General features: G+C 32.0%; 1 protein-coding gene across 2 annotated transcripts in view; it reads right to left on the reverse strand.

The window, feature by feature from the left end:
- LOC142325599 (putative N-acetylated-alpha-linked acidic dipeptidase) overlaps positions 1–16,872 on the reverse strand; it is a 90,549-nt gene that overhangs the window by 35,103 nt on the left and 38,574 nt on the right. For both annotated transcript variants that reach the window (XM_075367543.1, XM_075367544.1), the window contains 5 exons: positions 16,698–16,869; positions 8,259–8,366; positions 7,519–7,644; positions 7,258–7,405; positions 354–408 (listed from right to left, as the gene is read on the reverse strand). In XM_075367543.1, coding sequence (XP_075223658.1) covers positions 354–408; positions 7,258–7,405; positions 7,519–7,644; positions 8,259–8,366; positions 16,698–16,869 — 609 coding nt within the window. The remainder of the gene's footprint in view (positions 1–353; positions 409–7,257; positions 7,406–7,518; positions 7,645–8,258; positions 8,367–16,697; positions 16,870–16,872) is intronic.

Genomic DNA, 16,872 nt, shown 5'->3' on the forward strand with positions numbered 1-16,872 from the left:
TTAAATACGGCATTAATTTACACCCACTATTAGTAGTAGTTTGCCTGCATTATTAATCAAATCAAATAAACTATGATAATATTATACAAGTCATGCGATAATATTGTTTTGTATCAAGGACATTATTAAAAAGCATTAAAGTAAACTGCTGAATGACATGTTATTTCTTGTATTATATTACATTTTTTATTACTGATTAATGTCCAAGATATTATACTAAAAATTGTAAGTTTTTTTTTTGAATAAATCATCATATATTTTAAAAGCGTTTCTTAATACTTTTCTTATTTCATTTCAATTTTTTTTTTTTAATAAATAAGTTTTTAACGATACGGTGTTATAAAAATACTTACTTTAATATTTTCTCTGCATCTTTAGTACCGATTTGAATTACTGCAACACAGTTGTCTGCAACAATAAAAATAGATGCTTTATTTATTTTAAGAAAACTTATATTTATTAAAGGAAAAGGTTTATTTTCATATTTATATTTTGGAATAATATCCATGTAATAAGATACATAATAATATTATGGAGTAACTATTGTAGAAGAAAAAATTAATATATTTAGATTCAACAAAGACTATTATTTAAGTAGAAACCGAAAAATGAGTTAAAAGAAAAATTCTAAATTTATATATAGAACTTAAAAATCGATAAGAGAGGAAATAAAGGATATGAAATATGACAGGAGGGTAGTGAGGAATTAATTATGTATTTAATTGAATGAACATAACATAACAGAAGTTATATAATTTTGCTATTTGTGGGGTAAGTTTACAAAGGATAGATAAAGTAAAGTAGAGTTCATATAACATTTTTAGGAAGGACTGTCATAAGGTTGGAAAGCCTTTATGAAGAAATGAATAGCTCTTAGAAAAAAAAAAACGTTTTAAACTATTTGTGTAAAATGTAGTACTTTATATAAGGAAAACGTACAAGATCTGTAAATAAAGTAATTAGACTGGTTCAGAAAAAGATTATTTATTTCAAGTAGTAAATCATTTTATTGGAAATCGGTTGTAGGAGATAAGGAATATTTAGGAATTAACAAATTTAGATAACCGGAGACCGACCTTGATAGTAGAGGTAAAATAACAGAATGTATGAGGGAAGCGATTAATCTAGAATGAAATCTTACAAATTTTGTAACTATAAATATTAAGAACGACATAATATAAAGAAACTCAAAGTTAAAAGTTCACTTGTGCTTGTTTCTGTTATAACCTACGTTTGCATAGACTACCGTAAAGGATGATGAAAATGCTCTGATAATTATAATAACGTTTCCGACAAGAACTTATGGATTAGTTAAAAAGTGACACGACAGGAAAATATGTAGAACCGACAAGACAATTTTACTGAAACTAAATTTCATTAAAGACAGGAGGATGAGTCTGTTATCGTATATAAAAATCTGATGTGGACACCACATGACTTCCTTGTACGCCTATTAAGTTGCATATAAACATTTTTTTAAATGAAAAGTACACAAAATTTTATTTCATTAGTAACTTCTGATATTTTTTCATAGTTTTTTTTCTATTATTATTATTATTGAATTATTTTTTATCGTAATTTTTTTTTACGATCAGAGGTTAACAATTATTAATAAACCAATATTTTTAAATTAAAAAAAATTTAATAACTTCATTCTTATCATAAGTACCTCTTATGATATATCGTTGAAAAGCGCTCAATGAGGGCTTATTACTGCAATTAAAAAAAGCCCAAAATCCAAATCTTTTGGATTTTGGGCTTTTTTTGACACTTATGGTTCAGTCGATTGCAATCAAAACGGGAGGGACACAACTAGACGTTATAGCAGTCTTAAATACAAAATTTCAACATCCTACGGCTAATCATTTTAGAGTTATGCGAGATACATCAGACGTCACGCCGAACTAGTCAAAGTGGAATCAGGGATGGTCAAAATGGATATTTCCGTTTTAACATCTGAAAACCGAAATTTTTCGCGATAATAATACTTCCTTTACTTGGAAGTAAAAATTATGTACGAGAAACAATTTCGGAAGTCGTTTTGAGATAAGGTAAGCGGAGAAAGAAGGTGCAGCCTAGGATTATACGGGTCGATGGAGCGACTGGGAACCTATTAATGATGTAAGCTAGAGTTTTAAGTTATTTTGAGGGACTGTTCCGGATGAAACTGAATTATAAAACGGGTCAAAGTTTACCAAGAGCTGCTTTTGTAAGATTGCTTTTATTTGATTAATATCGTATCGTACTGTTTTCTTTTAAAAATTCTTTAAAATCTTTGTAATCTTAAAACAATTTAATAATTTTAAAAAATCTTAATTGAAATTTCTATTACATTGATGTTTATTTTTTTATAAAATTTCATATCATTTATTTAATATTTTGCATACTTACTTTTTCTTCTGTGCTTTCTGCTGAACTTGTGCTTTTTAAAGAACTGAAACGCGTTAATGTAAACGAATATATTATAACGAAATGGTTTTAGCGAATGAAAATTTATTATTTGGAATTTACCAGTTCGTTATTAAAAATATTTATTTCTTTTTTTTATCTGCAAATAGATTGTTTAATTAAAAACGTAGTCTTATGCAGTTAAAAAAATGTGCTTATCTATTCGTAATTACTGCTTACTAGTGTTGAATATGTTCGTAGAATTACTGCGCTTGAGATCTCAAAACCTAATTAATGCGTATTAAAAGATGAGTAAGTAATTAGACTGAACTTTTGATTAAATATCTGATGCTCACATCTTCAACGAATAAAATATATTAATAGATTTCTAAAATAATCCACGTATTCTGAATCTACTAATTGTATTCTATAATATATTAAAAATATCATTTTTGTGTTATTGAATTTAAGCAATAAAACTGTCTTGGTTTCTTTTTTTTGGCTCGATGATATCACCACACACAAGCTTGTGCGTGGGATATGGAAATTGAATTTTTTAGCGTATGAAAGATGCCGTGCTTGACCGGGATTCGAACCTAGGACCTCCGGATGAAAGGCCGAGACGCTACCGCTCCGTCAAGGAGATCGGCAGAGTTTTCCTTCTATTGATGATCGATATTATTCTTCATATTTATTTTTTTGCATGATTTAATTTTAATCGTTAAAAATCATTTCTAATTTATATAACGGTCGTAAGTCGTTTCATTATAATTACTACTTCAACATACGCGTTATTTTTTTAAAATAATCAAAAAGAATTTCAGCCGTTTGATATAACTGAATATCTATATTTTCTTTTACGCACTTTTTAGGTCGGTGGGATTTTTATCACGTGGTGCCTTTTTTAGCATCAACTGGTTATAGCGAGTGAATTATGGAGATCTACATTATGTAAAACAATGTTGTGTCTGAACAGGATTCAAACCTGGAACCCTCCGTATAAATAATCTGCTTTGAAGATTGATTTTACTTCTTTATAAATTTTAAATTAAAAGTTAAAAAAACTTCATATTTTTATTTATAACTTTAATATTAATCGATTGAATTTTTTGAAACATTAAGATAAATAGGATAATTTATTTAAGTTGTACAGCGATATCGAATATTTTTTCTTGAAACTGATGATGTAAAAAAAAAAAATAACGTTAAAGATTATGTCAGTCTAAATTCAGTGACAGATATCAAGGAGGATTATATAAAAATAGAAAGATACCGTCTCTGTATCCCCGTAACTGAAGTTCCTCCATCTTATTATTCTTCTCCCACTGCCAAAATTTCTTCCTTTTTAACCACGGTTTTTTTTTTATATACTATATTAGTTTAAAGCTTCTACGTTATGAATATTAACTTAGTTATTAACTAAGGCCGAGTTGAGATAGAGCACGGGTACGGATTTGTGACGGTTACTTTAAATACATTCTGTTACAACATTAATTCAGTTCTCAATTTTTACATTATTTTTGAGGTTCCCGACCAAAGTAAATGTTAAGTGAAATTGTTAGCGTATGAGAGAGTTTTCTTTATTAACACTTCACTTTTGTTTTGTCTTCAGTCATTTGACTGGTTTGATGCAAGTCTTCAAGATTGCTTATCTAGTGCTAGTCGTTTCATTTCGGTATAACCCCAACATCCTACATCCCTAACAATTTGTTTTACATACTCCAAACGTTGCCTACCAGCACAATGTTTTCCTTTTACCTGTCCTTCCAATATTAAAGCGACTATTCCACGATGACTTAATATGTAGCTTATAAGTGTGTCTTTTCTTTTAATTATATTTTTCGAAATGCTTCTTTTTTCATCTATTTGCCACTTGTCACTTTATCCACCCATCTGATTTTAACATTCTCCTGTAGCACCACATTTCAAAAGCTTCTAATCTTTTCTTCTCAGGTACTCCGATTCGTCCAAGTTTCACTTCCATATAAAGCTACGCTCTTAAACATATTCTTTCAAAAATGTTTTCGTGACATTTAAATTAATTTTTGATGTTAGCAAATTATATTACTGACTGACACCTCGTTTTGCTTGTGCTATTTGACATTACATATCGCTCCTGCTTCGTCCATCTTTAGTAATTCTACTTCCCAAATAACAAAATTTTTCTACCTCCGTAATCTTTTCTCTTCCCATTTTTACATTCAGTGGTCCATCTTCGTTATTTCTTCTGCATTTCATTACTTTTTTTGTACTTGTTTATTTTCATGCGGTAGTTCTTGCGTAGGACTTCACTCATGCCGTTCATTGTTCCTTCTAAATCCCTTTTACTCTCGACTAGAATTACTACATCATCAGCAAATCGTAACATCTTTATTTTTTCACCTTGTACTGTTACTCCGGGTCTAGATTGTTCTTTAACATCATTAACTGCTACCTCTATGAAAAGATTAAAAAGTAACGGGTATCGGGAACATCCTTGTCGGACTCCCTTTCTTATTACGGCTTCTTTCTTATGTTCTTCAATTATTACTGTTGCTGTTTGGTTCCTATAAATGTTAGCAATTGTTCTTCTATCTCTATATTCGAACCCTAAATTTTTGAAATGCTGAACATTTTATTCCAGTCTACGTTATCGCATGCCTTTTCTAGGTCTATAAATGTCGGTTTGTTTTTCTTTAAACTTCCCTCTACTATTAATCTGAGCGCCAAAATTGCTTCCCTTGTCCCTATACTTTTCCTGAAACCAAATTGGTCTTCTAATACTTCTTCCACTCTCCTCTCAATTCTTCTGTACAGAATTCTAGTTAACATTTTTGATGCACGGCTAATTAAGCTAATTGGTCTGTATTCTTTGCATTTATCTACTCCTGCTTTCTTTGGTAACATGACTATTACATTCTTTTTGAAGTCTGACAGAACTTCCCCTTTGTCATAAATATTACACACCAGTTTATACAATTTATCAATCGCTTCCTCACCTGCACTGTGCACTAATTCTACAGGTATTCCGTCTATTCCAGGAGCCTCTCTGCCATTCAAATCTTTTAATGCTCTCTTAAATTCAGATTTCAGTATTGTTTCTCCCCTTTCATCCTCTTCGACTTCCTCTTTTTCTTCTATAACACCATTTTGTAATTCATTTTCTCCGTATAATTCTTCAATATATTCCACCCGCCTATCGATTTTGCCTTTCGTATTATATATCGGTGTACCATCTTTATTTAACACATTATTAGATTTTAATTTTTCTACCCCAAAACTTTCCTGTATGCTCCGTCTATTTTACCAATGTTCATTTCTCTTTCCACTTCTGAACACTTTTCTTTAATCCACTCTTCTTTCGCTAGTTGCACTTGCTGTTTATAGAATTTCTTAACTGTCGATAGTTCCTTTTACTTTCTTCACTAGCATTCTTGTACTTTCTACGTTCATCCATCAGCTGCAATATATCGTCTGAAATCCAAGGGTTTCTACCGGTTCTCTTTTTTCCGCCTAAGTTCGCTTCTGCTGATACACTTTACTTAAGTTTCAATTTCTTTCCAAGACGTATTCGTTTAATTACAATGAAAGATCACGATATATTAAATAATTTTTGGTTTCGAGTACGGACTAGAAACTATAGGCGACCGTGAAAAGTCTCTACTAGTTAAAGTTACAGGTTGAATCCGTTCGATTTTTCTGACTTTTATTAATTTACTTCAGAAAAACAGATGCTCGATTAAGTTTCTCGATGTTGAATGAATTTTTTAGCGTATGAAAAATCCCAAGCCTGACCGAAATTCTGCTTACGAAAGACAGAGATACTACCGCTCAACCACAATTTACACATTCGATTATGAAAATTTACAATCGCGATCTGAAATCTGTTGTACTTTTTTACATGTTAATATTTTTCCTCTATTATTGTAATAACTTTAGACCTAAAACGGGTATTTTAACTAGGCAGAAAAATTAAATAAATAAAACGACAGGAAAATGTAAACTGTAGGTAAAGGTGTCAGAACGTAATCGGCAACTCAACTCGAGATCAAAATTTGTATCCTTTCTTTATATCTAACTTTATCCAAACAACGTTTAAGGTACGATAACATTTCAACAAAATTTTAAGAATCGTCAACTTTTAAATAACAAATCGAACGACAAATGTAATAAATACGATTTTTAAAGCTTATATCGTCACTTTTAGCGACTGGTGCTGCTGTTCTCATCCTAGTCGATGATATTTTTGGTGGTTTTCTTTTGTTTGAGTTAGGCAACACGTATTACAGATTTGGTTAAAAAGCGTGTCGAATCTGAATCGTCTGTTCAACTTAGTATACCGTTTTAATGTGTTTTCTGTGTTTTTATAATTAATAATATTCGAACGAGTTACGGTTACAAAACATACAAATATTAAGATTGCCGTCGTGAAATAAACAAACATAAAAATACCCGACGACGATTAACTAAATGAACCGACCGTTTAAATCCGATAGGCTTATCAAATATATTGTCTACCTACCTAATAGTGCGAGCGGAAAATAAATACAAGTGTGACTAAAGGTATTACGACGTAAGTTTTAGAAAATCTGTATTTAATAAATTTGTGATAGTTAGTCGTTAAAAATAAATAATTTTCATTACTACCAACTTCATGAAAAAAAATGTAACTTAGAAAAAATAAAATATAAATTTTTTTTAAAATCAAAGTATTTCCGCGCCATATCTTCTTTAATATTGTATCTACATTTATCGACCCAGATGATTTTATTACACCGGCACTATCGGTTTTATGAAAGATATGTTGACCGACAGTTTAACGGTAGAGTGTCGGTTCCTTTCCGCTATATATATATATTTAAAGTACAAAAATAATAAATTTATATTGACCGGATTGATTATTTTTGTCTTTCTCTTCATAAAATGTTTGCAGTCGTCCTAGAAGAGCGGGATTTAGAAAATATGTATTATCAGATAGGTAGAGCGGATCAGCAAACAGTATAACCGCTTCTGCACCGGCATCCAATGCCCTTTTCACCTGAAATTAGTTGAAACACACGTAATATTAATAACACGTGAAATAAAACCTTTAATTAAAATATTTGAAAAATACATTCTGCAAATGAAGTTTTATTTTAACGATATACTTACCGCATCGTAAACTGTAGTTTGATACTTTATTCGAATCAATATTATTGTTTTTAATACGGATACGTTAATTTTATTTAAGTACCTGAAATCTTCTTCTCGGCCAAAATTAGCGTAGACAACATCTCCCTGAAATATTGCAATAAATAAAAATTACATCAAAATATGAAAGTTTTAAAATTATTTTAGGTATTTAATTAGTATACGACACAAATATTCTTCGTCTGAAACTTTTTGAGATTATCACGGGTTGAAATCATCCGTTATATATTTCAGGACATGCAGTTTTAAATCGATAGCTGATTATCGACAGAGTTAACAATATTTTACTTAATTATTTATATACCGATAATAGACTAGCGCTGAGAAATATTTATTGTGACGGATGATAATAAATTTTTAGCACGTGAAAAAATATCTGCCGTACCCGAATGGAACTTGTCCTGAAACCTACAGGTGTAATGTCCATCGTGGATATTGCATTACATAAGGTGAAAGATTTAATTTTATATTTTTCATGACCTAGTGAGGTTAACTTTCACACTAACAGATTATCGGAACCTATTTAACATTTTCCTTTCTCCTTATGTTTATTCTTTCCTAACGTATCAATATTTCCAGCTCGGCATCACATCGTAATTCGTATAATGAAATTTTGAAAAGCGTTATTATTTTTTTGAGATGTTTCAGCTTTATTTGCACCTAATGTAATAGAATAACTGAAATTATCTGTTGATAAATACCTGAAAATCTTTTTTTACAACTTTTCCATCGGTAGAATTCGGATAAATTTTCATAAATAATGCATCTGCTGTATGCCTAAATTTATTTTGTTCGTCCACAATTAGTACCTGAAATCAAATACCAAGTTTACATTTTACAGTTAGTATTAAAAGTTAAGGAATTATTTTGAAATTTTACTTTTTTATATTTTTTTTTTTTTTAGAATTTTTTTCGGTTTATGTCTAGTTGTTGGTCGTTTTCCTTAAAAACGACCAAACAAATTTTATTGAAATATTCAGATAGTGAATTTTATATGAAAATTATGTCTGGAGGCCACAAACTTAATTTTTGAACAATTTTTTCTATCGAATATTACAGCCTAAAATAAAGGGTTATCATAAAAGAATGGTGCGGTTTTAATAATTCATAGGAAGATTGTAGGGAAATTTCTAGATGTTATATTGATATCCCTGAAAGCCTCCGACCCAAAAGTTTGTTTATCAGCAGTTGTAACCGCAACGTCAGTTCTTGTATTGTTGTTGCGGTGAGTTTAGCGAGTTACTATGTTCTCGAATAAAGACAAAGCAAAGTGTGTTTTATTGATGGGCGAATTAAAATCCGTAATTTTAGTTCAACGTGCGTTTCGACGTGAATTCGGAAGAGATCCGCCACACAAAAATAACATAACGCGTCGGTTCAAACGATTCGAAGAAACCGGATCGGTTAAGAAACAGAAATCAACCGGCAGACCAAGTGTACCAGACGAAACGGTTGAATTAGACAATCGGCTATTAGAAGTCCTGGGAAGTCCATCCCCCGTCGAAACGTCGAATTAGGTATTCCAAAATCAACGGTTCACAAAGTTTTACGTAAAAAACTGAAATTACACGCTTATAAAATCCAGATACTGCAGGAATTGAAACCCGATGATGGTGTAAAACGTTACAATTTCGCTGTTGAAATGTCGGACAGAATAAGTGAAAACGAATCATTTTTAGACGATATAATTTTTACAGAGGAAGCTACATTCCGTGTGAATGGATGCGTTAACAGACACAATTCACGAAATGGGGCTCTGAAAACCCACACGCAATTATCGAGAAACAACGCGATTCGCTTAAAGTTAATGTTTGATGTGGTGCGATGAAAAATCGTGTAATAGGGCCTTTCTTCTTTGCTGAAAAAACAATTAATGGAGTCGCGTATCCTGACATGTTAACCGATTATTGCTTTCCTCAGCCGGATGAACTCGAAAACATTCATCGACTTCATTTCCAACAAGATTGTGCTCCCCCGCACTTCAATGCATCGGTCACGGACGCTTTGAACGAAAACTTTGGAGATCAATGGATAGGCCGGCAAGGACCTGTACTTTGGCCTCCAAGGAGTCCAGACCTGACACCTTGGGATTTTTTCTTGTGTTGTTTATACGCAAAAAATTCGCGACCTAAACCGCTTAAAAAACAGGATTAATAAAGCAATGAGAACCATTAACGAAGAAATATTAACTAATGTTTGGAGAGAAATTGAATATCGTTTGGACATTTGTCGAGCGACTAAGGGCGCACATATTGAAATTTATTAATTACGTAAAAAAATGTTTAAGACGACAAATTTGAAAAATAAAAAACATAAACTGTAAGTAATTCTGTTTTAATTTAAGCCATGTTCAAAACCGCACCATTCTTTTATGATAACTCTGTATTGTTAAAATTATTGACGGTAAACTTCAGTTGTAACTTTAGAAAATTTAGTATATTTCATATCAGACGATGCACGGTTTCTTTTACCCGGGCTTGATAATTCACACGACACCAGGCATCGGATGACTGAAAATCCTTATCGATGTTTGAGCGTCCACTTCGCGATGAGAAAATGGTCTACGGTATGTTATTTCCGATAATCGTATAGCAAAGCCGACATTTCTTCACCAGTTCGGTGGCTTCTGTATTGACAACCGGTCAATAAAGAAGCTTACCGTAAAATTTTCGAAGATTCTACGCTCGGTTAATAGATCGTGGCTTCTTCCAAAAAGATTCGCTAGCGCGTGATCATGTATGTTTTGCAGAAAAACGAATTGCGAGCGGAGGACGGTGACTTCCGTGTTCCTCAGATTTTTCTTATTTGCGATTGTTACTTTCGGAGCTATTCGAACGATAGAGTTTAAGAATGGACTCGCCGCTCTATGGATATACTGAAGGCGAATATTCGACAAGAAATCATTAACGCACATGCATTTTTATTCGAGAACAAAAATGCATCGCTGCGCAGGACGCTCGATTCGAACATTTTTCGTTAAAATTTGTAAACTTATGCAAATGTAAATAGAGAGTTTAATTTAAGTTTTCATTTTTTCATTTCGTTCATAAAATTTTATATATCGCAACCGCGTTTAGACTGAAGCGGTTCAGTTTTAAGTTGGTCATCCGGTATTTTACCCTGCATTTTTTATATTTGTTTAATTCTTTTTTTACTTTAATAAAAAATTCAATTTATCATGTGTCATGACACATTACACTTACTATTATTATTATTATTATGTTAATACCGATAAACATTTTGTATAACTTATACATTCTTTTTACTTCCTTGAACCTTCTGAATTATTTAAATATACATTATTTAAGGTTGTAAAATTAAGAGGAAAACAAAGCTATTATTTCTGTTATAAATAAGTCGGTGGAAAAAAAAATTATGTTGAATAAATTTTAACTATTTCAAAAGTATGAATAATCAATACCATTAAGTCGGATTGCGTGCTAGTAATTTGTATTCGGTCTTAGCTTGTAACACATAACTTCACATGCGATATAATTTTTACGATTATGAAGAAAAGATTGTTTTCAGATCGTGAACTTTAATTCTGAACGTGTTGTACTTAAAGATTTCAAAATAGTCCGATAATATTAGACCGTTTTGAAGATAAGAATAAATTCTACAAAATTACGCTTTTGTTATGGAAATCACCGAGAAATTTTCCCCCAAAAAATATCCGGGATTTAGATCGTATTATAATGAAAAACAGTTCCCATATATATATAATGAAAAACAGTTTTTTTATATACATCTCAAAAAGATAATCGGGAATGTTTTACCATAAGCATTTATTAAAAAAAAAATCAATAGGAAAATATTAATTTTACTAAAGATCTGCTAATTTAAGACAGGTCGCATTCAATTTGGTAAAAAACTGATCGAGATAGAGTTAGTTTAAGAAATTTTTACAAGAGCTGAAAATTTGCGTAATATTTTCGCAATTTATACAAAAACTAGAGAGGACTATGAAAAATAAATATTTTTCAAAGACAAAGGATTTATTTTAAGTTTATATCTCGAAAAAATTTAATGCTGTAATTTGCCCGTATTGTAACTATAAATTACAATTTATTTATTATTTTTTGTACGATTAATTTATCATATAAATTCAAAGCTTGTGCCTGAGAATGTAGAGTGGAAACTTTTGTATGAAAAATGCCACGTCTCAACGGAATTCTACCGTCCTTATGAAAGTTGAGAAGTATCGTACTATCACTGAGTCGGCGGATAAAATAAAATTATAATTTTCCTGTTACAAAAGTTCACATTGGAGCTTTGGCTTGACAGGTAGAGAAAAATCCGGGGCCGTGTTGTTCAAGTACAATCGACGCTCTCCGATCGGGCGACTGGAAATCTCAGAGGGGAAATTCCCTATGCGACGACAGTTAAGTACCTGGCAGCGGTCCTGGATAAACGGCTTACCTTCGGGTGACATGTAAATTATACAACCTGGAAGGCAAAGCCAGTCAGGGCCTCCCTATACCAAGTGCTTAACCGAGTAAGCCCCATCCCTTTGGCGACGAAACTGTTATTTTATCGATTATACGCGCTGTCAACTCTCACCTACGCCTATCCGACACGGAGGCGTCAGTGTACTCCACACTTACACCACAGAAAAAACTGGAAGCCGTCAAAAACATCGCTTTGAGGACGATATTTGGTGCAAATATCGACCTCACGATATCGTTATTTACGCTACAATGCCGGTGTAAAGACGGTTTCGAAAGTGCATGAGGTATAAGCGCGGAGACTCTTTGGGAGGGCGCCTTGTCCGAGCACCAACATCTCAGGGATATCTACAGAGAGGATGCATTCCCTCACACTGTAAAAAAAACCTTACGCCGTACTTGACAAACCACCGTACTGTTGTTTATTTACACCATCATATTACATCGAAGCCGAAAAAAAAACCTTAAAATCCGCCAGATAATTAAAAAGATCCAGAAACGAGGGACTAACGTCTAGGATCCGCGATCAATAGGGGAATAAAATATCCCCCCCCCCGATAGTCTTGTGTTCCGTTCCCTTAATGTTTTTAATGCGACCGATCAAATAAATATAATTTTCTTAAATAGGTTTTTAAATATTTATACAGGGGTATAAGGAAACAAATTTCTGTTTAACAGACAAAAAAAAGTATATTTTTCATGGAAAAAGAACTTTTTTAATAAAGAAAAAAATCGTACTAAACAGAAATCGCAACTTTTTTAACCTCATGAATACAAACATATTTTTGAGGAAAGATAAAATATATTGAACGAGAGTACCTTCATTTTTAAGTGTTATTTGGTTTGCAATTTACACGCAAAAATATTTTTTAAAAGAACAAATTACGAGCACACACCTCTCTAAGAGGTTCATTTCTATCGACAACAAGAACCTTCAAGACAATCGCCGGTAGAAAGTAGAATTTATTTTATTTATTTATTTTTTTTTTTAATTAACATCAAATTTGATAGCTTAATTATAGCCGCTGATGAGAGATGAATCTTTGTAGCGCGTGAGAAAAATGCGTGATTGAGATTTGAACTCAGAACCTACCGGATGAAAAGGAAATACACTACCACTCCGCCAGGGAGATCGGTCAGAATTTGGCTGTTTCAAATATATAAGTAAAATTATTAAAAGAAGCGTGCAGTATTTTTTTTTCGGACATGCTTTAAACTTATTTTCACAAGGAAGAAAAAATGAAATGACAGGTAAAAACATACCGGTTGTCCTCCATTATCCTCCCCGAATTTATTTAGAGCTTTCTGGCAGAAAATTGCATTAACATTTTGGGAAAGATATTTTAATCATTCTTAAATTGTTACTTTACATTTTTGTTAAATAAGTAAAAAGTGTGCAAAAAAGTTCAAATTTTTTAAAATAAAAATCAAATTGAAATGATTAAACATAAAGTAATGAAATCTGAAACTGAAACAGTAATATTTGAAACATTCAATACTTATATAAACACAAATATTCAACGGGTCCGGTAAAAAAGCGGCAATATCTTTCAGAATTGCTTGTAGTACATTGCGATCATCTGTTTCCACTTTTTTCCGCCATAAGAATCTGCATAAGTAGCTCTTCAGAAATTCTCTTGTTACGCCCGATTTACAGAACATTTTTTTTTTTTTTTGACTGCCTCCCCATAACGGTTCTATTTTTTTAGTTTGTACCCCCGTATGCGGATCTATGAAATTTTGCGAATGGATGACAGTATCGTGTACATAATTCCTGTTCAAATTACGTATACCATTGTATTATATGACGCACACCGATCAGAAATTGTTATTTAATCCGGTGCAATATGCTCTACTATATTCGGCAATAACATATCTGTAGAACGATTGTCTACTGAGAACGTGAAATATATCCCTTTCACGGCATAACCCTCAGAACATCCGTTGTTCCGAGGGACTCTGCCAACATTTTTCTTCCTCCTTACGAATACGTCGATCTGTACTTCGGATCCAAGCCACCAGTTGCACAATTTGATTTTTAAAACTATTTGGCGCACAGTTCCCGTAGTTAATTTCTCCTTTGTTGTTGTCGATGTTTGATTCGCGTTTATAGAAGGCCTCATTCGTCATTTAATAGCTCCTTGAATAAATAAATAGTAAAAGTTTATCAAGGCTTAGTTTAAAGCACTGCAATCATGTGTCGGGCCGCATTGGTAAATCGACTGTGCACCGCCACCGTTCTAGGTATTTCTAAATATTTAACGCCATGTCGTGCACCTGATTCCCCGTGTAAAGATAAACGCAGTTTATCTTCTGGTAAAATACCAAAACGTTGAAACAAACGAACGCAGTTCATTTTTATCTCTCGATAAAACAACGGTTCAAACAGATTCGCTGGAAAATCCTTAACGATACCGAATTGTAATTACTACAAACATCGCTTAAACACCAACGATGTACAGATTTAATTTTAAAAATAGATGTTAAACAATCCAAATAACAGTACTCGCAGTGCGATGACGTTATAGATATTAACCGTGCTTTCTAATATCTAATTTGGTGTAATAATCAAAATTGCACCGTACTCTTAACGGGGACAAACGCATAGGAATGAATATCAATCCGAGTTATAAATTTCATTTATAGGCTTTTTATGTACAGCCATAAATGTAATATAAATCGTGGAATAATGACTTTCGAGAGACTGACGGGAAGATAACGAAGGGCGATCAAAACGCCAGACCCTTACCGGGAATCAAACTCGAGATCAAATGATATATAAGCTAGCATACTAACCACTACACTGTTTGGCCTCCCTTTTCACGGAGAACCAATTAATTTTTTTTAATGACAAATATTAATTTTCATTTGTTTTTAAGATAAAAATGAAGAAAGAAAATTTTTTCATGAAAAATCAACTAAAGGTTACAATTTTTTTAAGGACAGGTGTCAGTTTGGCATCTGCATCCCCTATATAAAAGATTACATATTCATTAAGTTTATAAGTAGATTTGCCTCCCTGTAAAAGTTAGTTTGCTACCTTTATAGTGTCATAAAAGGAAAAGCGTTAAATGTAATTAGTACAGTATAATAAGAGTTAAATCAAACCCTTTGGTGTCTATCTAAAGAAGAAGGGATGGATCATAAATTATTTAGCTTGTGAGAAAGGCCCTTATTATACTGACTTATCATTTTTAATAAATTACTGAACCATTTAAAGGATCTTACTATCAATGTAATCTTTTTCTTTCCAAATTAAAATATTTTCTTTTACGGAAAGTAATATAATATAAATATTTTAAAAAATCTACATTTTCTGCATTTCCATTCAGTGAGCATAAACATGTGCTCAAATAATTTTCATTAACATCTTAAGAATTGCTATTTATTTTGTAGTTATTTTCTATTTATTTAGTGTCTTCATGTCCTTCTTAATATTATTTCGTGTTTTTATATTTTAAATAGTTAATATGGATATTAACTAAAAGTATTGAAAATAGGCAAAAACAACCAAAAGAAGAATGAAATGGAAAGAAGGACAAAAGGGATCAGTAGGGAAGATAAAATTAGGAGTTCTATAATTAAAAAAGAATCTTATGGCTTCATTCCCTTATTACTAACGTTCTAAAACTTATTGACCCGCACCCTCTCATTTTCTGTTAGCCACCATTGCTATGAAGTCGAATATATCTCCCGTGACAAAACGTCTATGGTTTCTGAAATGTTATTGTGACAAAGGAGATGATTTCGTTTTTGATACTACGATGGAAGACAAAATTGGTTTATCATTTTGACCCGAGTTAAAAGACCCAGGTCCAAGGAAGAAAAACAGCAAAGCATGAAATATGATTTGCCACGATCAACAAATTTCAAAACATTCTGCAAAAACATTCTCTTGACAGTGTTCTTGGATTCCAAACACACGTATGCAACTGATCGGCTAGAACCTGGGTCGACTGTGCGATACATTGACATGTTAAAACATATGTGACATGAAGAGAAGTAAATGTTATGTTCAACAATCCGTAGAGCTAATAATTTTATAACATTATAATGCTCGGCTACACACATCTCATGCACCGGCCGAGATTCTTGTAAAGTTGAAATTTTAACTATTTCGTACTCTTCATATTCACCAAAATTGGTGCTCTACAATCTCATTTTACAAAATTAAAGAGGGATATTAAGGATATTCATTTCACCGTGGATGATGAATTTGAAGGAGATATAGATGTCATGGATCAAGGAAAGACCGCCAGCATTTTTCATTCACAGAATGAAAAAACTTGTTAAACATTATGAAAAATGTATAGGTGTAAATGATGACTACGTGAAAAAAAAAAAATAAGTTTGTGTAGCGAATAAAATTTACTTTTATTCCTTATTTCTTTTTCATTTCTTTTTGTTTGAGAGTTATGACGACTGCATTTTGTTTCAGTCATCCCTCATACATTAGTCGCAAACATTTTATACCTTCTCCTATAGAAGGTAACTGAGACCTAAAACTTAATACCGCAACCAATCAAACTTAACATCTTACCAAGATTTAACATCTTGTTAATATAAATCCATTGAATATGATACACACTGATGGTTAAGAAAAAAGTAAATACAGTAATAATGAAATAAATTTAATATTATTGATATTATGTATTAGAATATAAAAAATTAATTAAAACATAATAGTATGTTTACCTCATTTGGTGCATCTGGGTGATAATGTGATAAAAGTACATTTACCGGTAGTGGTTTTGATGTCATATCAAATCCATTTTTCTCAAAATGATTTTGTAATAATTTTGCTTGCTTCAAGTTAATACTTTCATTGACATTCTCATCATCTGATACGTGTATAGTTTGCAGTTCCCTG

This window comes from Lycorma delicatula, chromosome 5 (genome assembly GCF_047948215.1).
Source record: "Lycorma delicatula isolate Av1 chromosome 5, ASM4794821v1, whole genome shotgun sequence".
NCBI lineage: Eukaryota > Metazoa > Arthropoda > Insecta > Hemiptera > Fulgoridae > Lycorma > Lycorma delicatula.